This window comes from Thunnus maccoyii, chromosome 13 (assembly GCF_910596095.1).
Source record: "Thunnus maccoyii chromosome 13, fThuMac1.1, whole genome shotgun sequence".
Classification (NCBI taxonomy): Eukaryota; Metazoa; Chordata; class Actinopteri; order Scombriformes; family Scombridae; genus Thunnus; species Thunnus maccoyii.
This window is the reverse complement of record NC_056545.1, coordinates 23,974,564-23,998,309: the sequence shown is the minus strand read 5'-3', so window position 1 is coordinate 23,998,309 and position 23,746 is coordinate 23,974,564. Positions and strand designations below refer to the sequence as shown.

Below are 23,746 nucleotides of genomic sequence, written 5' to 3'. Positions count from 1 at the left end.
AACAAAACACATTACCAGATTGATTAAATCATAAGAATCACTATTATCACCTTAACAATGATAAGCAGGTGTACAAAAAAAGTTATTAACAGATCTGCACTGTCACAGTCGACCGGCATGTGCCACTCACTGCCACACCCAGCGACTGACGAACATTCACTATACACAAGCAGAGAATACATCAACTTTAATTTTTTTTCAACCATTTTATGTATTTAAATTTTTTTTCTTACTTTTCTGCTCTTTTTTTCTCTACTAGGCAAGGAATAGATATGGAGGGTGAGTAAATGATTTCACAATAGTGTTTGTTTGATCATCATTTCAAAGCTTAACACAAGTTTAAGGACTGATTTTCTTATCTATGAAAATCATAAGGGTAAAAACAAACAAAAAAAGGCATTTCATAGCATAACACAATAGCATTATGTATATCTAGAAGATTAAATTCATTTTCAACAGGATAAAAAATGTGATTCTTTTAGGTTTTTCAACAAATTACTGTTTGCAATTGCTTATATGTATGTATTTATGTGTGGATGAGTGTGGGTCAATGTGTGTGTGTTTGTATCGCCTTTGAGAATGTGTATCAGAGGTATATGTATTCCAATACGCATTTCCCAGTGGAAAAACATATCTATGTATATATAGTATCTATATAGTATCTGTTTCCTTTGCTTATAACATGCAAACAGCCACTTGGTGATCTGACAGCACAGAAGTACACCTGAAGGACAGGGCAGAGGGGAAGGAAATGTGTGCATGGGAGGAATTGAGCATGATAGCAGCACCTATATACCCCTACTGTGACTGGTAATATGATGGTCTAACAAAGGAACACTGAGGTGCGATTTTATGACACTTTCCGTTCCATCATCTACTGCTTGTGGTACACTTTCTCTACCATGCTTGACCAGGGTTTCACAATATCAGGACCAAAGACTTGCAAAAGTTTCCTCTTCATGGCACATCCCAGCAGCATTATTTCAGACATTTGTGTGCAGTAATTAAGCAAAAAAAGCATAATTTTATGATCTTGCCAGCTGTGATTGTTGACTTTGACCTTTGCTTGCTTGCTGGTATCATCTTCAATTGCACCACCATCTTTTATGTCATTGCACTCTCACTGGTGCACCATAAACAATGTTAGTAATGTGTTTCACCTCCATTAACTCATAAGAGGGTTTCCCCCCTTTCCAAGTCATGTCACCGACATCTTTCCACTGCTGCTGAACTGCACTACACTTATGCTCAAAGTGGTTTTAGTCAGCCTGGGTTAATCAGCTGTCACTAACGGCCGACACAGAAATACCTCGGCTCGTGCAAAATGGGAATGACTCGCCTGATAGTTTCTTCTTCTTCTTCTACGCTGAAGCTACACAATACACGACAATGACTGCTACTTTCTGACTCTTCTTTTACCCTTCCATCTTGCCTCATTACATCCTGTACAGCATAATCTCAGTTTCTGCTAACCTGTCACATGTCCTTACAATACAATGCGTATAACTATGCGAGAGATGACAGAGCTTCCAACAATGAGCAATCAGAAGAGACACGCCGGCTGAAGCGCCTAAGTTCAGTTGAAGTTTAACCTAACAAATGATGTGTGTGAGTGTGTGTGTGTTTGTAGTGTATGTGCGTGTCTCTACTGTATGTGTGTATTCTGTGTGTAAATATGCAAATACACAAATGTTACTGTGTTACAACTGCACAGTTCATTGAAGGAGAGTGACTTTAAAGATGTCTTCCAACCATGTTGATTTGAAGAAACAGGAGTAGAGGGGGGAAACAGGCAGCGGGCAAGCAAATCCTACAAGCACTGAAGCAGTCGAGGCAGTGGTGCAGGGCTTGAAGAACAACTACTTAACATTCAAAGACAGAAGTAGAGGGATCAGGCTTGAACAGAAATGAAGCAACAAGCAACGTTCCTGCTTTACAGCCATATAATACACTCTCATATTAAGGATGGCATTGGCCTTCAGTCTTAGAGTTTCCAGAAGGGGGGTGTGTATATTATTTTAGTGTATTTTTATAGTTTGTGTGTTTGTATGCCTGTATGTAAGAGAGAAAGAGAGTGTGTGTGTGTTTGCTTGTGTGTATGCATGTGTAAGCGGCAGAGAGAGTCAGTGTTTTTGTACAATAATGTGTGTGTCAGACTGGGTGTGCTGATACACAGCGGGATTAAGACCCCGGTGACCTGTGCCATATTCCAAGAAAAGAGGCAAGGTCAGGGGTCGGTTGCATCAGCTGCACGTAGGTTCCCTTGTTACATCCAAAATAGCCACTAATCCCGATTCACGCATTGCTAAAATACAAGCGGCAGCACCACAAAAATCTTAAGTAACAACTAAATAGTTAAGCAAGCAATAAAGCAGGTGCAAATGATACGAAGTCACACAATTGCACTCACTAACAGTAAAGCAGGATTTTTTTTCTTTTTTTTTGCGCATAGCTTATTTTTTCTTTAGTAATTCCATGCCATTTTAAAACTTAAAGGACTATCTTAGTGATTTCCACCCATTTTCTACTAATTATGTATACTTAACATTATTGCCAACCATTTTCCAATGGAGTTGTATATTTTTCAGGTAGAATCTGGTTCTTATTCCTTTACAATATGAATATGAACATGCTGAGATTTGCTTGACATTTGTAATCCATCATGTCTGTGTTGAGTTTTGCCAGAGTAATGTTATTGTGATAATGCAGTGCAGTTTTCAAATGAATCTCCACTTGAGCTATATTAGCATGTGATGAAAATGTAACTTAAATAACAATGAAAGCAGACGTGTTCACTTCTGGATTTCTTAAACAATGATGGCCTGGGATCTACAATTCCCAAAACACAATTGTGTCCTCTGGAAAATGGTAAGCAGTGTCGTATACATGACTTGTCCTTTAAGAGTCAATCCAATCGTATCAATAACCAATCATAATTTATATGCCAATCTAGTCAACTACAAATCCATGTGGTTTGTACCCATTAGCAAGATAATTCCATTACTGACTGGCTACTCATCTTAAATCTGAATGTTATAACTAGCTACAGTCATAGAATTTCCCCCTTACTTAACATGGTACAATCGAATTCAGTAACTTTCTAATTGCAAATGAACTAGCAGTTATGAAGCCACTACTTTATACCCTAACCTGGGAACAAACTTGCGCATAGTTGGTGCAACCCAGTCCAGGTCCTCAGCCTCGACAATGTGCTATGTTACAATGAAACAGAGCTCTTCATACGCGTGTGGTCCAGCTTGTCTCAGCCACCTCATTCTCTTAAAGGCGCTAATCTCATGATATATATACTGTATGTTGTTACTTTTTCATTTTTCTTTTTTTTTATACAAAAGACCACATTTTCTGAATTTCTACAAGGCCTCCATAATATTGAAGACAAAAGCCTCTGTTTCATTTTCTTTAGTTTGGCTTCCACTTCACCTCCAACTAGGTGAGCCAAAAGGAAAGGGGGCTGCATAAAGACTGAGATGCCAACACAGGCAGCCTCAGCTGACAATGGTCAGATACATATAGTACACCTTTACAGGTGTTTTTGTTTTCATTATACAAACTAGGGGGGCAGTAAATCACAGAAAGGCAAATCCAATCCAATAAAATCCTTTCTGTTTTAATTTGGTCCAACCTTTAGATGAAGTACATTTGTTTACCATAAACTTTAGACTTTTATAGGCCAAAGTTATAGGCCAAATGAGCCAAGAAAGAGAGAGTAACATGTGTTTAGCAAGTTCGCATGGTGTAGGGAGCCAGGCTTGGTCTAGTGAGGGTTTGGCCACTGTACAGTGTCTATGCAAATATGGTGCAAGGAGGCTCCCTCGGTTCTACAATATGCATTTGGCTTTTTTTTCTGGCTCTGTAATTGGGATGGTAGTTTGTTGGTAGCTCTGTTTTGAAGTCACCCTTTCTCCTCTATTCTTCCCCATCATCCTTTCCTTTCTCCTTCTTGTCCTTCTTGTCCTTCTTCTTCTTTTTTTTCTTCTTGGCCTCCTCCTTCTTGCCAAAGCTTATGAAGTCACCTTTGTCATCCACAGGGCCTGCATCATGGCGGATAGAAATAATGGCTGGGGATCCGGGGATGATGAAGGCTTCAGGAGGAATCTCACCGGGCTTCAGGGGCTGAGGAGGGCCGTAACTTTGTCCAGCACCATATCTGAAGTGCCAGCTGTTGCTGTTGACTCCAGCACCCACCGGGGGTGATAGCTCTCCACCACCCTCTCCATCTATACAGGTATGACAAAAAAAATAAATAAAATAGAATGTCTTATTTTGACTTTAAGATGTTCATAAATTTGAGTTAGGAATAAAAAATCAAGCAACAACAAGCAGAGCAACAGCCTGATAATAGAGCAATAGCCACGGGGAGTGGATATTTTCAGGACAGCAATTCAGCTGAGACCACAGGAGGGAACACTAGTGGGGACTAACCTTTAAACCACAGGGATGTTTAACTTGGCAATGTGACTTGTATTTGTATTTGGATGATGCCAGCAATATAATCCTACTCTCATTAAGAGGCCAGAGACAGGGATTCAACTGTTAGTGGGCACAAGCATGGACAGAGAGAGGAAGCCAGATAGCAAGAAAAAAAAATGTCAGAGGAAGGGATCTATATATAGAAATATTAATATGTAAAGTGAAAATAAGACATAGTTATTAAGGTCAAAAGGTTAAAGATGCCAGAATGAAAAGGAAAGAGTAGATGAGATGAGCTGAAGAGAGAGAGAGTGAAACAGAGAGAGTGTGAGAGACAGAGAGAGATAGAGTGAGAGACAGACAGAGAGAGAGAGAGTGAGAGAGAGAGAGAGTGGCAATAAGAAAGATGGGGGTGGGCGGGTTTTGCAGACACAGTGCTCTCAGGCCCACACCAGTTCCCTCTGCGCTGACCTACTTTCAGGCTGGATTTTATTTAGTTCAAACACAGGCCCTTGCAAAAAGATTCTGTCTGATTTTTTCTTTGTACGCTATTTATGACATAGCTGGAGTGCTCATCCACACTGTCCCGTTGGGAAGTGCAATATTTTGAAAATATGCATGATGTCCGTACACACAGTGTCCCACTGAGCTTGTGCAATGAGTTCATCAAGTATAAAAATAAATTGGACTATAATAAGAGGAGCTGTAATAGACACTATAGCACTGGTCAGTATATAGTTCTGCATTATTACCCTGTTTAACCACAAAGAGCATACATAGAGCATTGGACACCTTTCACAGGGAGACAATATATGTTATTGAGCCATGACCCACTGAAAATTGATAATATATTAATTCATGCAAACATGATGGTGCAAATAATTGATTTTTTAATAAAGCAAAAGAAGTCAGATACTGTAACATGGAGTAACATACTGTAGCAACAACATACCATTGTGACGGGAACATAGGAACACAGACACACATAAATAATTTGTTTTCTACTTGAAAAAATAGAAGTATTCATTTTTAACTATATTAAATAATTAGCATGTGCTGGACCAAGATAACAAATGAAGCATTTAAAATCTGAAGAATCATGGTTTGACTACCGAGAATAATACAGATTTAGATTAGCTTAAGCTTTGTACAATTTTATGTCATTTTACACAATTTTTACATACATTTTTTTAAAAGAGACAACTGCAGCTAATTGACCTACAGGATGTAATTTAGCTTGTTTAATGAGTGTCAGAGGATATCATCTTATCTTACCATTAGAAGAGTTAGCTCTGTAATACTGCAATTGCTCATCTGTGTTTGAGGATTATGACATCTGATGGCATGGTCTGTCTGTCTGTATTTAATCTGGGTGTTAAACCTAGGGAAGAGGCTCTGGTATTTGAAATAAGTCCCATTCAATTGCTATCAATGGTTAGGGAAGGAAAATTGCCTTTTTTTCATGTGGAGGAGGACAAATGTGCTTAAAATAAACTGAAAAGACAGCCGGTGGGTTAAGGGAGATGTGCAAATACTGTGAGGCAGAATGGATAGGCACATTGAGCCAGTAATACAGCGCATTGCATTATTGTACACAAAGTACCTCCATTTTATATAACTGACATGCTATTTCCTGTTACTTGATGCTACTATTTAGGAAGGTGATTTGATGCCCAGTCATAGGAGTGAGAAAATACTTTGTATACAGTAGATATTGTTGATAGACAACTAGAGTTTTCAAAAAGAAAATGTAATTTCTTACATTTTAGGTTTCATTTTTACAGGTTAATGTATTAAACTCTGTAATGCTATGAAAACATAGCATTAACTATGACCCAGGGCCAGCACTGCATACTAACGCTACAGAATAGCTACCCATGAACTCAGCTGATGTCATAGTGATATGACACACTATGGTTGGCTGAATATCACTATCAAGCTATCCAAACAAGACTAAAAGTATAACGTTCTTCATGCTGCCTAGAGGGTGCAATGTTCAATCCACCTCACATATGAATATGTTGGATGGAATCTGATTTGGTTATTCATAGATCTATACCACTGGTGAGTCTAAATTCTTTAGGTTTAACCTAAAGGAGAGGTCATGCACCCGTTCAAATTAAAAAAATTAAAAAAAAAAACTTTTCCCTTTTGGAGCATGGACATGTTTAGGTTATGATATACGCTATATTCTGTATTAAGTTTAGAGTTAGGAGAGGAAAGGACGACAAGTATACAAAATGGAAATGGTTCGTCTTCTGGGGACCACAATAATAATAATAATACATTTTATTTATAAGCACCTTTCAAGTCGCCCAAGGTCACTTTATAAATCCTGATAAGACAGTTAATACTTAATAAAAGATAAGAGGAAGAACAACAACAACAATGAAATATGTATGCAGATAAAAGAATACAATCATACGTTCACCATGAATGTGCTCAATAAATGTCATTTCTATTTGCTTTTACATTGTGATAAAGCCTGGTGGAGGTCCTAGAGGAAAGGTCAATGGTTCATTAGAAACATTAGGATTCACCATTTTTGGCACGTGAATATTTACTTTAGATTTTATAGATGTAGATCAGATACGTGTGTGGATACAATGTCTTCAGATATAGGTTTAACTACAGTGGTTCGTGGGTCAGTGATCTAATGGTTTTGAGCAGACCATTGTAGTTAGGTTACTTTACTTAGAACAATTCACCATGGTAAAATAAAGAAAATGTGTTAAAAACAGTCCCTTACTCTATTCTTTATCAAAAGCTTTCTAAAAGTAAGTAGTGTGTACGATTATTGAACTGGTAGTAACACTGCAAACTGCACTATACTGTAATTACTGTGTCCCTGCAGCGAGGAAAATAGTACACTGTCACAGCAGTACAGTTGGCTGTTTTGGCTTATGTACACCTGATGGGGCTAGGGCAGCTCATATCCCTATGCATGACCAACTGAGCTAAAATGTCAAGTGGTTGTGTAACACTAATCAAATGAATATTGTCTCTGTGTCTTGGGACATCCCAGGGCTTTCTTCACTGGCTGTGACAAATCCAAACCCCTGACATTGTTAATTAGAATCCTGGCCCAGGTATTAATCAGAGATATTACTGTGTGTGTATGTGTGTGAAAAATTAATTCCTTACGAGCAGGTCATGTCACCGCTTGGAGAAGTCGGTGCAACTAAGAAGAGCTTTGCTTCCTTAGTGCGACTGTTTGTCTAACATGGAGAATTATTTGTAACCCTGCCATTGCTTCATATTAACCTATATTTCACAGCAAGTGTTCGTCTAAAATGGATTATGTGTGCAACTGCTAGTAAGCAGGTCAGTATAGCTCCTTGTGAGGAGGTTGCCATGACACCTGATGTAGTTATGTGGGTGTTGGAAGCCTTAAATTGTAACCTGGTGTCCTACATTTAAAATAGGCTGTTATTTCCTGTCTTGTCCAAGATTCTATCTAAAATGAATCCCTCTGGTGGTTTGTAGCACATGCATAAATCTGACAGTTGTGTAGTACTTGTGTTAATATATGCGGCACATCAGATGTATTCCGCATCGAAGTAAACCATCCTTTTCTACATTATTTCCTCTCATTTAACGAGAACCCTCTTATTCTTCTTAATACCTGTCCTTGCCGAGTCCCCTTCCCTTGTCTGCTCCCTACTCCTTCCTTTTTTCTGTCGCTAAATCTTCCATTCAGAGATATGACTGGTTGCCATGGAAACTGCCTTCGCCCACTCCCTGCTGATGGAGGGTGCGGCTGCTGCAGCAATCTCTCAGTTAGACAGTGTTGCCAGGCAACAGGTCACATGGCGTTCCCTAGCAACAACACTACTGCAGGAACCTGCCAATCCTCTTAACCTTTCTCTTTCTCCATCCCCCCACACCTCGGTTTTTTTTTATTCTCTCCATCCCCCTGTACGTCTCCTCTGCTCTTCCTCTCCAAAATTGCTTTTAATGTTACTGGATCTCTCTTTTTTGCATGGCACTCTCTTTTTTTTTACTGATAATAGCTTCTTCTTTGCCCTCTGGCATCAGACAAATGTCTCCTCATCTGTGCCATGGGTCACTTACATAAATGCAGTTTTTGAGGGTGCCGCATTTAGATGCATCACAGCATACCAGACAACTTCATCATTATAACAATTCGCTGGAAACATGAAAATGTGTCACAAAAAAGGCTCCACCTCTTGATGCACAGTAAAGAGGATCAACCTGCAATCCAGTACATGGCTGTGCCTCAGCACTCAGCCACTCCTAACAAATGATTTCCTAATGCAACAATGCACTCCTGATAAATCTGCAGTTCGCTGTGTGCTCTTAAAGACAATATTTGTGTATTTGCATGACCAGAGAGGCAGCTTTCCATCTCCCCTAAAAGATGACACATTTCTCTGCAGCAAACTGGCACAAAGATACTGGGAACAGGTACAGCTTGTGTCTAGTGATAGACAGTAAGACATATTCTGTAACTGACTCACTGAGTGATGGACTGTGATGATACCCTCCACCCTCAAGTCTCTACCTATGTTCTAATTCTTGCTGCTAGACAGAAAATCAATGAATGGAAGCATTCCTGAAGGAAGGAGGGAACAGTGTACAATGTTCCAACGCTGCCTAAAAGCCTAAAAAGTCAACCAACAAAAGCTGCACACGATGTTTCTGTGCTTTTCTATATCATACTTCAAAATTTTCTCAGTCATTAGTTCTGAGCCAGTGTTTCTGTAAATAATAAAGCACGGGTCATCATTGAGGCCAGCTGTATTTACACTTGTCGTGGTACAACACATTTTCAGTGTTTCCACCCACTCAGGAAAAAATTTCTTATTAAAAACAGTTGCCTTTCTTGATCTATGGGTCTCCATGCAGCTGGCTGCATTTATGGGAGGATATAGCTGTTTATCTGTGGTTCTGCATGAAGGCCTTCAGGCTTTTGGCTTTTCAGATAAGCTCTGTATGAACATTATACTGGAATTCAAGATTATGAAGATATTCAAGGGACAATTCTGTCAAATCCCCAGTTTTGCCATATTATCTAAACCAAGGTAAAGAAGAAAGATGAATTAAACTTAATATACTAAGGAGAATTTAATGCAATGGATGACTGTAATAGCCATTTAGGTGTGTTGAGAATTGTTTTTCAGTCATTTTTATGCACCTCCATGATTATCACAACATTCATGTTGCTTGTCCTATTGCCCTGTTGCAATAGTTTCCAACCTTTTTGGCTTGTGACCCCTTAAAACAAAGCGAAGACTACAAGAGACCCTTCGTCAGACATTGCATTGTCAACCAGTTAAAAGACAGAGGACTTATTTTGTTTTATTTGAATAACTTTTCGAGGCTTCAAGAGATAAAATAAGTAATTCACAATAAATAATGCCAACGCCCAGGTTGGGAACCACTGCCCTATTGGATTGTTTTAGGAATATTTCCCTTGTTATTTGTAAATACTTTAAGTGTTACCATTACCAGTATAAATGAAAGCCAAATCCATGATTCAGGTTGTAAAAAGAAAAGCAGAATTTCAATTTACCACATTACTTGGTTTTAAACCCCAGCTGCCTTTACCCCTACACTGCCCATGTGCCCAAACTTTATTGAGTACCATAATTGGAGGAATACAGTTTAGTTCATTAAGCTCAAAATTAACAGTCTATGAAAATTTTACATTAAATGTCACTTTGCATTTATCCTGTAACACTGATGTTGTCTGCCTGCTAGAACCCAATTGGAGTAAATTTATTCAGTGGCTCTAACATTTGTTTGGTCCTGCTTGTTTTTTACTATGTTTTAAATGCTGCATTAAACAGGTGTGTATACAATATAACTGATTTATCAAAAATATTACAGATAGCAGCTTCAACAAATAGCTTGAGGCTGTAGCCCATTTTATATAAACCAAATTAGATTGCATTTACAAGTAAAAGGGGAAAAATCAGTTGACTTCTACTTATATCACTTTTCTGTCAGAAGTTGACACTCAAGGTGCTTTTTCAGCAAACATCCTGAATGCTAGACTTCCACTCACCGGCAGCGCTGGACACAGTGGGCCAGTTCTGGACCAACATCCCCTGGGCCCCCTGCATCACAGAGGACTCCTCCATGTGGACTGAACTGAAAGGCAGAACACATTCAACAAAGTCAGTGAGACACATCTAAAATATTTACTAATTGTTCAATTGAAATTTAACCTCTAGATATTCATCATTTCTTCCTTAAAGATTCTTTCAAATACAGTGTAATGCAAAAAACTGCAGTATTAATCACTTTTTCAAGCCTTGAGAGCAATACTTGCTAGTTGTCTGGGGTGAACATTTTGTGACTACTGTCACACATTTGTTGTGTTGAAGTTGTCCCTAGCAACCTCTTTCCACTTTTTTATTTTAAAAAAGAAGATATTCCCACCATTGATGTAAAATTGTAGGCCTCTTTCACAGGTGTAAAAGCACAAGTGTAACTAATAACAGTGACAATGGCTCTGTTCTATTCAAGTCTCCCAACAAGTCACGACAGTGTGAGCCAACATGCCGAATACCAGGACCCTGAAAACAAAGCAACTAAATGGAATTCAGCAATAATTAAATGTTTTCTGTTTGGCAAATCATTCCAACATGGTTAACTACATTTTAAAAAAGAAGATGCCTACTGAATTTACCCTTTCCACAGATATTTTAACATGTCATACCAGGAAAACCACAGGAGTAATTAATAATGTGAATCATGGCTGCACTCTATTCACATGTGCAGGTTTTAAGTGTATTGTATTAACTGGGACATGTAAATGGAACAGAGCCATTGGTAATGTTATTAGTAACACCTGTGCTTTTCCTGCACAAGTCAATAGGTCTGTTGTCTTCATCTGGTGTCACATGTGTAAACTGACTACTGGTTTTATGAATTAATTCAAAACCAGTTGTTTTCTGGTTGCTGAGGACCAGAAATGTGAACTACTGAACCATACACTATGATATGACATATGAGTAATAGCAGTAGATGTAGTCATCATCTCAGCTGATATAAGCAAGTGTCTGTCAAGTGAGTTTATCCTTATTACTTTATCACTGGTGGTGGTGGTCAACTTTGAATGCGAGTGTTGAGGGAGACTTCTGAGTTTTCCAAACTTGTGTCATTTTTCTGTTACATGCTTTAGTGTATTACATGCTTTAGTGTGGTTTACCATGTAACGCCACACTTGCCTTTTCACTGCATCCTTACTATCGGGGGTTACCATCCTGATTACCATGTTAGCAGTCCACAGCCTAAATGAAACCATCACTGTTTCACTCTGTCACCATCACTGGGAAGTGATTGGGTCAACATATTGTACGTGGCTCTGTAGATACACGTAGGGAGGAGGTGCCACCTGAGTTTCACTACAGTAACTTCAGTATCTTCAGTGTGTGCCCGTAATTTTGCAGCTCCAGTGCCGCATAGGACTTGCAAATGTTTTGAATTCATTCCTGTTCCTCCTATCATCCAGGCCTTTAAGTCCATCAGTATCTACATTTAGACATTATTTTCACTGGATTGGTTTTAAATATTGCAGGGAGGATAAGAAAAAAAGAAGTAATAAAGATGAGCAACATTTGTTTCTGTGCCATTGCTGTTGTATGGAAACTCGGTTTATGCTGTGTCCATATCATGGGTTTTGATTACAGTAGCTCACAGCATGGCATGTGCAGGCCAAGTATCCATCCTAATGGAAATCCACTATTAGTTTAGCACCTTTTGGATGAGGCTGCATTTATAAATGCATGCAATGTTGTATCTGTTGTGAACAGTCAAAGCCAAAAGCAACATATATACAATTAATTGTAGTTCTTTTGTTGTTTTTTCATTTTCAACATACTTTGGTTGACATTTATTTACATACTCAATTGGGATACATAACATATTTAATGCCATTAATGGCATGCTGTAAGTACTTCAGATGATCTTGTTATGTAGTTATATTTAAATGTATGGTAATTATGTGTATAAAAAGTAGGACACCCCTACCACACCCAACGTGTGAGGAAAATAAATAAAAATTCACACTAGAAGTATAACATAGACTCTGAGGATGACACAAAGGTGGAGCTCTTGGGGCTTTAGATGTTTTTGTGCTTTTCTGGGCTCTTTTTTTTTAATTCTTCTTAGCTGGTGGGAAATCAACACACTGAGAGATGGCAGAGACAGTTCATTATAATTTCACTGTTACAGTTCACTGTCACCTTCTGTTGACCCTCACTTGAAAAAGGTCAATTAAAAAAACTATTGGTGGGGAGAAAAGCTTCCATGTTGCATGTTTGAGAGCTTCATTTTAAATGAAAAAGAAATGTATTTATGTTTTAATTATGTTATATATGCCTGGCAGTATAGCATATTTTTTATGACTGTAATGTCCAAATGAGTAAACAAACTACACATTTTCATTTCAAAATAATACAAGCTGCCAAATAAACTCTGGATTTTTACATCTTAATAGGTTGACTTTGGGTTTTATAAATATGTTATACTGAATACTGAATTCAGTGGAAAATGGGAAAATAGATGCAAGTTGCTTGAATCAGAGCTGTCACAATATCACAGTCACAATATTCTCAGAACATACCAGTTTAAAACCTAAGCTGAGATTTTTCCCCCTATACATTCATAATGAATAGAGCATACTGTACAGGAGGACCTATCCTGACTGGGCCCTCTGCAATGCAGCACATCTAGCATCTATCTCAAACTGCAACACACTTGTTATGTTGAATAGAGATTTGTCATGAATACAAAATGGCCATGTATGTTCTGAGCAGTGTAAGTTTCAAGTTTTTACATAAGCAAAGGTGTTGATTTAATGGGTGAGAATATGATAGGACTGGTGTTTTCTACACTGACTGGGTACACCAGGAATGTGGGTCAGTAATGTTGGTGCTACATGCTGTGTGAAGTCAGGGACATTACAGCACGCCTCTGCTGGGGTTAATTGTTAATGTGAGCATCTCTGTCTCTACTGTGTGAGAGTATGAGCCATTGTGGAGATGGCAGCGGCAAATTGCAGTGATGATTTATGTTAATCCATGTCATGTTACAGTGACTTGATGACATGATGCACATTATATTACCCCCACACCACAGAAATTAACACTAATATCCAATTAAATCAAACTTAGCGCAGAAGACTGCACAAACGAGCAGTAAGCATTGTTAGCATGAAATCATGAAAATTCAGTACAGAGGATAGGCATGTGGAAGAAAAACTCATTAGCCCCTGAAGTTCCAGCTGTCCTCTTATCAAATTAGCAGAGCATTTCATTAAATACGCTAATGCAATTTTTGTAAGCTGATCATTACAAAACTTCAGTGACAGATGTAGATGCAAAAAACCCCAAAAACTACTATTTTATCCCAACTGTTTTGGATCCTTTTTCAGTACTGCAACATGTAGACCGGAAGACATTTACAAATATTTCTAACAGCCTAATCAAATACTGTTTTAATGTAATATTTAGTATATTGTGTGACAGCATATGTATTGAATCTATCTTTGGATTTGTATGTATTTGACAAATCTATAATTGGGATTTGGTTAAGCAAATTGCATGCAACAACATCCAGTGATCTCCATTCATCTCCGGACAAAAAGATATAAATACATACAGAAACACACACACGTGTGCATGCAGGGCAGTTGTACGTGTGCATCAGATAATCTGAGAAAGGTCATAGTCAGCTCATTTGTCCTTCATGCTTCCTGCTTAAAGACTTCAACTGGGGGAAGCGACACTCAGAATGTAGATGACCTATATAGTATTACACTGCAGAGGAGGAGTGCCATGCATCCACTGATGGGAGCTGCACATGGCTTTTCCCAAAGGAAGAATATGGGGTTGAGGGTCAAACAGATGCCAAGAGGCCACTAGCGGTCATTTCTGACAATGGCCGATACTGATCTGCAGTATTATGTTGCAGGATTTGGGAACAATCTTTTTTTCAATAGAGGTCATTTTGAGGTGCACGTATCTGTGGAAAGTCTAATGTGTCAATAAATATGTTACTTAGCCATACCATACATTGTAGTTTGTGGTAAAGAGCAACATGAAGGGTCACTGTAGTGGTAGCACAGACTAGGTATAGACATGGTGATTATGATGAATAAAGGTACGTTTTTTTCTAGATGATCAAAAGTTGCACAAGAGTTAAAGATGGAAAGTGCTTACCTCTGCACCCCTGCCCTCAAAGATGCAGAATATCGCCAGTCAGCATTCGGGGCTTTTGGCTGAGCGAGCAAGAGGTGGAGAGAGAGGAGAGGTGAAAAAAGATGAGAGAGAGAGAAGGGAAAGATGGAGAGACAGAGAACGAGAGAGAGAGAGAAGGGGGGGAGAGAGCAGAGAGTTTAGTTTGATCTCATACAGTGCAGAGCCTGGCTGGGCCATGGTCTCATCAATTAATCATGATACACATCCCAGCTCTGGATTTGATAGGAGCACTGCAGTCATTGTCCACATTGCAAGCACACACACACATCCATACATATTGATATCCACAGACGCTCCAGCACACACACACACACACACACACACACACACACACAAGGACTTTAAAAAGGGCAGTGACTGGCTCAAAGCCATATTGATGAGTTTTTGGACAGTCTCTCACTCCATTGCTCTATAAATGTGAGAGCCAGGAGAGTTATGCCCATTCCCTGAGTGCCGGGGTGTTTTTATAGACCGATGTATGCGTGTTTGTGTGTAGCCGGAGTAAATCTGTCTGCTTCTCGTGAACCTGAGCTGAGTGCTTGAAACTCCCAGCAGCCCTCTGGTAAATTATTGCCTTTAAAAACCAATAAGCAAGAGCCATCATCACCAGAGCAACCATATCCTATACCTCTGGTACGTATTAGCCTAGTGTGAAGGATGTGCTCCCTCAAGGCAATCATCTTATACAAATATGGCAGAAGAAACCAGACACTATATGGAAATGCAACATAGGGTGTAGCTTTGTAAATGTGTAGAATTTTGTATAGGACAAACCATGATTAACATTCTACAAATTGCCACTGCATAGTCTTTTTTTCAGCCAGACAAAGGCAGATCTATTTTTAGCTAAATGTATTTTAAATTACCTTGCTATAATGTTAATAGTGTTGAGTGAGTTATAGTTTTTGGACTGGAGCTATTCAACATGTCAAGGCTGCTCAGACTTCCATTCATTTACCTTTGATGATAGCCAAATTTTGCTGATGATTATGCCTCAAAGTTCAAAGAAGCATATGAATCTCATAGGGGAAAAGTAATATTTTTAATGAGCTAATCTTTCATGGCCATTAATTATGCCTGACCCTCTCATAATTATTTTCCTCATGAGTAGGTACTGCACACATGCGCCGCATAAAATAATAGTGAGCATTTTTATTACGGATAATGCTAAAATCTGTTAGCATCAAGTGGGCTGCAGCCTTGGACCTCGAGAGCACTGAATAAGAAGAGCTGTGTTTAAGATACAAACCTGCTCAGACAGTAGCAAGTGTCCCAGATAAAGATGGCACATTATGTTCTTCAGTTCAATTCAGAGGGGAGTATTTTCTGCTGGTACACCCAGCCTCTTGGACTAAATCTAATTTGCAGGGCTGAGGAACAGAGGCTGGAGGTTAATTTGATTGCCGCTGCTACACTTGTCTTGGTTAGAGATTTCCTCAATGTATAACTAATGTACCAGTGATAAGTTCTTTAAAGATTCATTCAGAGGCAAACTCCCGCCCTTTGGAACTTTTGCTTTAAAAATCTGGCATTAAAATTATATTATTCCAATATTTGAACCATCAGTCTGTCCATCCTCTCAGTCATAAAAGCAGATTATCATGTCTACCATGAAATATGGGCTAAAATCAAACTAAATTTATGACTTCTAGACATAAAGATATCAGCATTTCAGGACTACACACATGGTGTATGTATGCCTAAGGGAAAGCAGACATGCCAGACTTCTTGATGGGGATCATGCAAATTAAACAGCAAGTATATTTTTTATATATATTCTGATATTTTTCATATTCTTTATTTCTGTTTGATGTGTGAGAAATTAAATCATTATTAATAAAGACACATTATGTTCTCTCAGGTAAACGCATTCACTGTCCTCACTCATCTAGAATAGTTGTAAAGGTTCAGAAAATTGTATGTAAATTGAAGTGTAGAGCAGCCTTTAAGACCAGGAAAATAAGCTTTGTCATGATACAATCTCAAACTACACCTAGTCTCATCACAGCATCATTACTACTTGTAGGTAAATCCATGCATATGTCACCTATAGTCAGAGGCACATAAGCAAACCAAGGATATCTGATTCAAGTCCTCCCAACTAGTCTCGTGTTGGCTTTGATCAAGCCAATTAACCCCAACTGCTCCAGTCTAACTGTTCAGTGTTACTCACTACAACACTACATGACCTGTTCTTAGTGTAGATGTGATGACAACCTCAAACTGAGACACAAATCTCTGAATCATCAGAAATAACACAGGGCTGTTGAAAAGCATCAAGACTGACACTAATGCAGTGTGAGTGCTGAGCTGGGCTGGGCTGAGTGACTGCACAGTACAAGTGGGAACTGAACAAAGAGAATGAGGCCTGCACGGATTCAATTCATTACAGGAGGAGATCAAAGTTGACAGACAGTAATGTTATCACACTAAGAAAATGAAATAACACACAATAGTGTTATGACATAACACTATAATAAAGTTATGACAGCGATAAATAGTATTAACCTTAGCAAAATGTCATGTTGGGTATGTACTTAAAAGTATCTAATATTGTTTGCAACCAAATAAAATTTCATTAAAAGCCACTAATATGTAAACACCATGATTCATGACCTTCCAGTTATGCAGACAAAGGTAAACATAAAAAATTAATGACACACCTCTGGGCACAGTTGCAGCGAGGCATCAGGCATACTCAGTCTGCGTACAAATCCACTTCCACTTGTGAAGAAGCGGTCAGCACCGCTGCCCCAAGTGCCACTGATGGGACGTCCTGTGTTGTAGAACATGAAAGTGTCACTGCCAGAGGTGGCTGTCAGGCAGGTCTTGTAGCAGTAAGTCTTTGTTAGGGAGCCATTCCCACGCACTTCTATGTAGTGAGGCTCCACTTTAAGGTCTCTCCGGAGCACCACATTGTTATTAGGTTGTGCTCCAGCTCCAGCATTGGCTGCCCCACCAGCACTTACACTACTGCTCCCACCATCTGGAGGGGGCTTCTGTGACACACAGCAAGGGGAGCAAGACCCAGGCTGGGTGCAGTAGGCATGACAGCGGACGATGGCCAGCACCACCACAGTGACCAGGAAAACAAAGGTGGTGGCACTCAAAGCCACAATCAAGTAGAGGGTCACGTTGGAGAAAAGCAGGGTACTGTGAGGTCGGATGATCCTCTTGGGGTCAGGGGCCACTTTGGGTGGCACCTCCATGACAGCCACGTTGATGGTGGCTGTGGAGGAGAGAGCAGGCTGTCCATGGTCCTTCACCAAGACAGTTAGAGCAAAGGAGGTGGAGTTGTCCTCCAGAATCCTCCGAGTGGTCCTGATCTCACCTGTGTGTTCGTGCACCTTGAATAGGTCCAGGTCAGTGGCTGTTTCCAGCATGTACACCAGCCAGGCATTTGGACCAGCGTCTGCATCATATGCCACCACTTTGGTCACCAAGGCACCAGGCTCTGCATTCTTTTGTACCGTCTCCAAGGAGCGCGTGCCGTTACCCGGAGGGTTTACTATCAGTGGTGCATGGTCATTCTGATCCATTATGTAGATGTAGACAGTGGCGACGCGGCTGAGAGGAGGAATGCCCCCATCTTGGGCTTTGACCTGGAAGTGAAACTCTCTCAGTGACTCATAGTCAAAGGCTCGCAGGGCATAAGCCTCCCCTGTATCGGCCTTCACAGACACATAGGAGGTGACAGGGATGCCATGGTTGTTGTCATTGAGCACTGTGTAGGTGATGCGTGCGTTCTCTTTGATGTCTGCGTCTTGAGCTTTCACAGTGCACAGAGAGGCCCCGGGGGCATTGTTCTCAGTCACATAGACGGTATATGAAGTCTGTTCAAATCGTGGTGGGTTGTCATTAACATCAGCCACATCCACCTTTATGGTCTTCTGGGAGGAAAGGGGAGGGTTTCCTCCATCTGTGGCACTCAGCGTGACATTGTAGGCATCGGTGGTCTCACGGTCCAGGAAGGCTGAGGTAACCAGAGTGTAGTAATTTCTGAATGATTTGATCTTGAAAGGAAGGCCTGCTGGTATCTCCAAGCTCACCTGCTTGTTAGCGCCAGAGTCCCGATCAGTAACACTAATGAGGGCCACGACTGTGTCTGCACGGGCATCTTCCCTCACAGGGCTAGACAAGGATGACAGCACTATCTGAGGGACATTGTCATTCACATCCACCACCTCTACCACAACCTTACAGTGTGCTGCCACAGCCCCGGGGCCCTTGTCCATTGCTTGGATGTACATCTCATAGGAGTTGGTTTCTTCATAGTCAACATTGTTCCTCACTCTTATTTCTCCTGTGTTAGTGTCCATGCTGAACATCTGCCTCACTCTCTCTGGAGTGTAGCTGCTGAAAGAGTAATAAACCTCTCCATTTGTGCCCTCATCTAGATCAGTTGCATTCAATTTAATTACCAGGGTGTCTTTGGGCGAATTTTCCAACAGCTTCACCTTGTACACTGAGCTGTCGAACAAGGGAACATTATCATTTGAGTCCAAGACTCTCACATTGATTTTGGCCGTGCCTGTTTTCTCTGGCGTCCCACCATCAACAGCACTTAGAACTAATTGGTGGTAAGGCGTCTGTTCACGATCAAGGGGCTTTTTGAGCACAAGCTCGATGTGCTTTGTATTTAAGGAGGGCTTGTTAGATACCAGCGCGAAATGGTCGTTTGTGCTGAGCTGATACATACGAACTGAATTGGACCCAATGTCTGGGTCCTGAGCGTTTTCAATTGGGTAACGAGACCCTGGTAAAGCGGATTCTGTGATTTCCAATTGATACTCGTCTCTGGGAAACTGCGGCGCATTATCATTGGCATCCACAATCTCCACCTCGACATGGTGCACCTCAGTGGGGTTTTCGACCAGCACCTCCAGATTAATGAGGCAGGTGTTGGATAAATCACACAGTGCCTCCCTGTCGATCCTTTCATTGACAAGTAATTTCCCATTTTTGGGGTTGACAATCACATAGCGTTTACCGCTGTTGGATGTTACCTTAATTTTTCGGGTGGCGAGCTTTCGAATATCCAGCCCCAAGTCATGCGCCAGATCACCGACCAGTGCCCCATTTTCTAGTTCTTCCGTAATAGAATATCGCAACTGTCCAAACGAAAGGCCACAAAATAATGAAAATATCACAAAATAAAAAGGCACATTATTCCCTATCCGGTTGCATATCCCCGCCACAGCCATTGCAAGCTCATAGGATCCGCAGACGGATTAAACGCAGCCTTCCGCCTTTTTAGCTTGCAGTATCTTGCATCCCAGCACCTCATTAAGGTGGGCTAATTGGTCTCCGGGTAAATGAAACAGAAGCGGCTCATCCATCGTGTTACCCGGCGGAGGTGAATCCTCTCCAGCGCACCCATATTTCCTTTGTCCGTGATGCGCTTTTTTTTGTCTCCAGTGCGCGCTGCTGACGGGTGTGTTTCCCTGCCGCTGGAGCTGTGAGATCCGTCAAGACAGTCAAAATGTTCCCTAATAATAACGGAAAGCAAACGTCTTTCTTTCAATGTAAAGTGTCACCAATGTGTCACCACAACTGTTTTCCCCACTAAGTTCCATTGAAGATGTACAAGAGCGGAGAAAATGTTCAGGTGGCCCATAAGAAGGCCCTCTATTTTTTTAGTATGTGCTGAAATGAAGGAGTTAGAGTCACAGCTTATCTGGATTTTAATAATTCCAAACTCATGTTACGTTTCTTCATGTTTTTCACTGCTGTTGACATTATAAGCAATATGAGTAAAACCTTGCATTCTAAATATTTACTTTAGGTTCGTTTATATGGGTATGAACCATGTAGCATGGATGTCCTCCCTGTGTTTGTTTTATTTTAAAGTTTGCACAGTATGCGTGTCCATTAAAATAGGATTTATTTTGAAAATAATAACCGGAAGTAATGCAATTGATTGTAGCTGGCTTGCCCTTGGAAGGACCGTATCCCACCCTAGCGCGCACTCAGACTCCAGCTCTCATCTCCACTGTGGCGCAGCTCCCCTCCTCCCTCCCCACCCATTTCTCTCCTCACATCCCTCCTTTGCGATGTCGGTGTAGGGTCTGGCAGCTAATGAACGACCAACACGTTAAAGCACCTCTAGTATAAAGAATGGCGACCACAGTTAACGGCCATATCATTATTTTTATATTCAGTGACACCAGTCGCTCATTCTATAAGTATATACTGCTGCGCAGCACATGACTGAAACATTTATGGCAAAATTATTGAAATGGAAAATATAAACCGAAGATGTGGTTTAAACATTTAATTTATTGGTATTTATTTGTTTGCACTGTTGCTGATACAGGCATGCACAAGCATAATCTGCAGAATATTAAAAAAAAAAAAAAAAAAACAACATCTGCCCTTAAATGTAAGATAAAGGAAAACGTGGTCACAAACACAGACACATGTGGAGACTGGCTTATGTTTGTCCTCCATTGTCTGAACTGGAGGATGGTTAATTTGCCGGTAGCGATTCTGCGGCGCAGCCTACCGCATGGCGAGCATTTGGGCAAGGCGCAGCGGAGAGAAAGCATTGCACTGACAATCACAACCTTCCCTCCACATGGATCACTGTCAGTGGTAGACCCCAGACTGTCAGGTCACATAATCGTATTTGAGATGCCCGTGCTAGACCCCATAAAGCACAAGTCTCATTTTCTCACTATAGCCTATATCCCGAAGAGATACATGATATAGGGATATATATGGGCACGGAAACAAGACGGCTGATCATGTGCATAAAATAAATAAATACAGAAGCTTTATTAGTCGAATACCAGGAAGGAAGGAAGAGGATTTCCTTTGTCATGTGCAGAAACCAACAACAGCCTGTTTAAATGGTTCATTCTTGAATTTCCATTCCTCATTTAAATGCAAAATGTCCCATTTTTCACTGATTCTGTGAACTGAACTTCTAGGAATTAGCTTTCCATCCCAACAATTGGCAGCCAAAACTAAAGGAAGTATACTGTATGATGAAATAAGGGATACACAAGAAAGTGGTGCTATTTTCATGCTCTCATGTTGCTCCCGAGTTTGCATGTTCACCCTGTGGGTGCATTGGAGGATTTAACAGTTGTGAATGTGGTTGTCTATTTGTGTGACAGGATGATCTGGATAGGTCTGCTCTCTGTCTGGCACCCAGGGTATGCTGGGTTAGGTTGGTTAGATAGGCAGCTATAGGAAATGGATGTTAAGAGAAGTGGGTGAGGTGGTTTACATTAGTAAATACGTTTGAGGAATTAAACATCTACATGGCTCTGTTGAAGTTCATGGTATAATGTCATAGCATGGTTAAGGCTCAGCTAAGTTAAAGAAAAATGGCCATGATCTCACACAAATCTCTGGCCTCACTAGTATCACCTAACCTAGTTTGGGATTTTTGGATTGGTAATATACTGTATATATGTATATTACAGTTTAATATACAGAGTATGAAATACCATGTAAAAGATTGTCATTATCATTGTCAAATATAAAACTAAGCAGGTTGTATATACTGTACATATACATATGTGTATACAGTACATGCATATACTATATATAAACCACCCATAAAATGTAAATAAAGTAACTTATTACATGACAATATTTACTCCTATGCGTGTATTTTTTCTGCTTCTTTTTGATTCTCTTTGTTCAGTTTTGCTGTTCTTGTTTTGGCTGTATGTCCATGTGTATCTTTATGAACATTGTTCTTCCAACTGTGTGTAACTATCCAGAGCCACTAAAAGCCAGTGTGAAATACCTTGTACATGTAAAAATACTTGGCCAATAAAGCTGATTCTGATTCTGAAATCATAATCCAGTTAAGCTCATAATCTAATTAAGATCTACTCAGTATGTATGGCTTACTTCAATATTACGTGGGTAATTGAATAATTAAAATAGGGATTGTTATGGAAACATATTGAAGTAGAAAGTGAGTCATACAAAATTAGACTAAACAGGGATTGCTAGGTCAGTAACCATGGCTCTCTTGTGTAAAATTTGTGGTAGAGTCTAGAGATAACAACAATCAGACAGTGAATGCATTAGCAGTAGTTGCTTCATGTACCAAAGGGGAAACTGGAGGAATATGGGACACGCAGCTTTTAGCTGAGTGACAAGCTACAATAGTAGCTGCAAACTAAAAGCAACAAAACCACTAGAAATAAAGAATCAGTACCAACATTTCACTGTGAAAGGGAGGCAACATTTTTTCAGGCTAAAGCTTAAGTCTGGGGAGTCTGTCCAAAACAGACAAGCAAAGTCAGTCACAACAGCTGGCAGGGCAAGGCTGTCCTGATAGCCTTAAGCAGAATAGATCACTGGGTGAATGCATCTAATGGAGGACAGCCATAATGGCTCCTTTGAATAGTCTATACAGAGTGAGCTGGACCACTATGAGACATTATCACATTAGTAGAAGTGTTATAAAATGTTTTCTCTAGCAAAACATAATTTAGTACATGCATACAAACAAACAAAAAAACACAATAAGCTCTGTATACATATAAATGATTTAAAAAAATCACCTGATATTAAAGCAGTACCCTGCTTAAATTTGGGCAAATACAGCCACTGACTTCTGAGAATTATCAGTCATACACTCACTTATACACAAATATGCAAAAATTTTAAGTTTAAAGAATTTTAATCGACAGAATAGACATCCCCTTTCAATGCACTGTTCATTGTTCACCTGCCTGGTTATACAAACCGTTTTTTGGATTTGTTGCATAAGACTCAGAAATTGCGTTTCCATAGCAACAGCAATTTGATGCATGTTGCAGTGCTAGTTGTGATCACCATTCTAATTTTGATGTAAATTCCCCACACAAAACTCTGCTCATTTAACATAATTAAAATTCAGTATACCAAAAAAAAGATGCATTTCACTCATGTATCTTTTTACTCATGTAAAAGATTCATATTTATAAAGATTAAATGATTATAATGTTCTACCTTTGTGGATGTTTTTGTTTTCGTCAGTGCATGTGTGCTAGTCATCTAAAACACCCAACACAAAATGGCCAACACAAACTAGTTCAGCAGTGACCCCATGGCAAGGGCAGCCACACACATAA

The 23,746-nt window shown here is 39.9% G+C and overlaps 1 protein-coding gene across 1 annotated transcript; it reads right to left on the bottom strand.

Annotated features, from left to right (window-relative positions):
• Positions 1-20,102, bottom strand: LOC121910964 (protocadherin alpha-C2-like). The gene is made up of 4 exons (XM_042432375.1): positions 17,327-20,102; positions 14,625-14,683; positions 10,463-10,548; positions 1-4,238 (listed from the first exon to the last, which is right to left on the bottom strand). The coding sequence occupies exons 1-4, from the start codon at positions 19,865-19,867 to the stop codon at positions 3,928-3,930; spliced, it is 2,997 nt and encodes a 998-aa protein (XP_042288309.1). The 5' UTR covers positions 19,868-20,102; the 3' UTR covers positions 1-3,927.
• Positions 20,103-23,746: the final 3,644 nt, after the last annotated feature.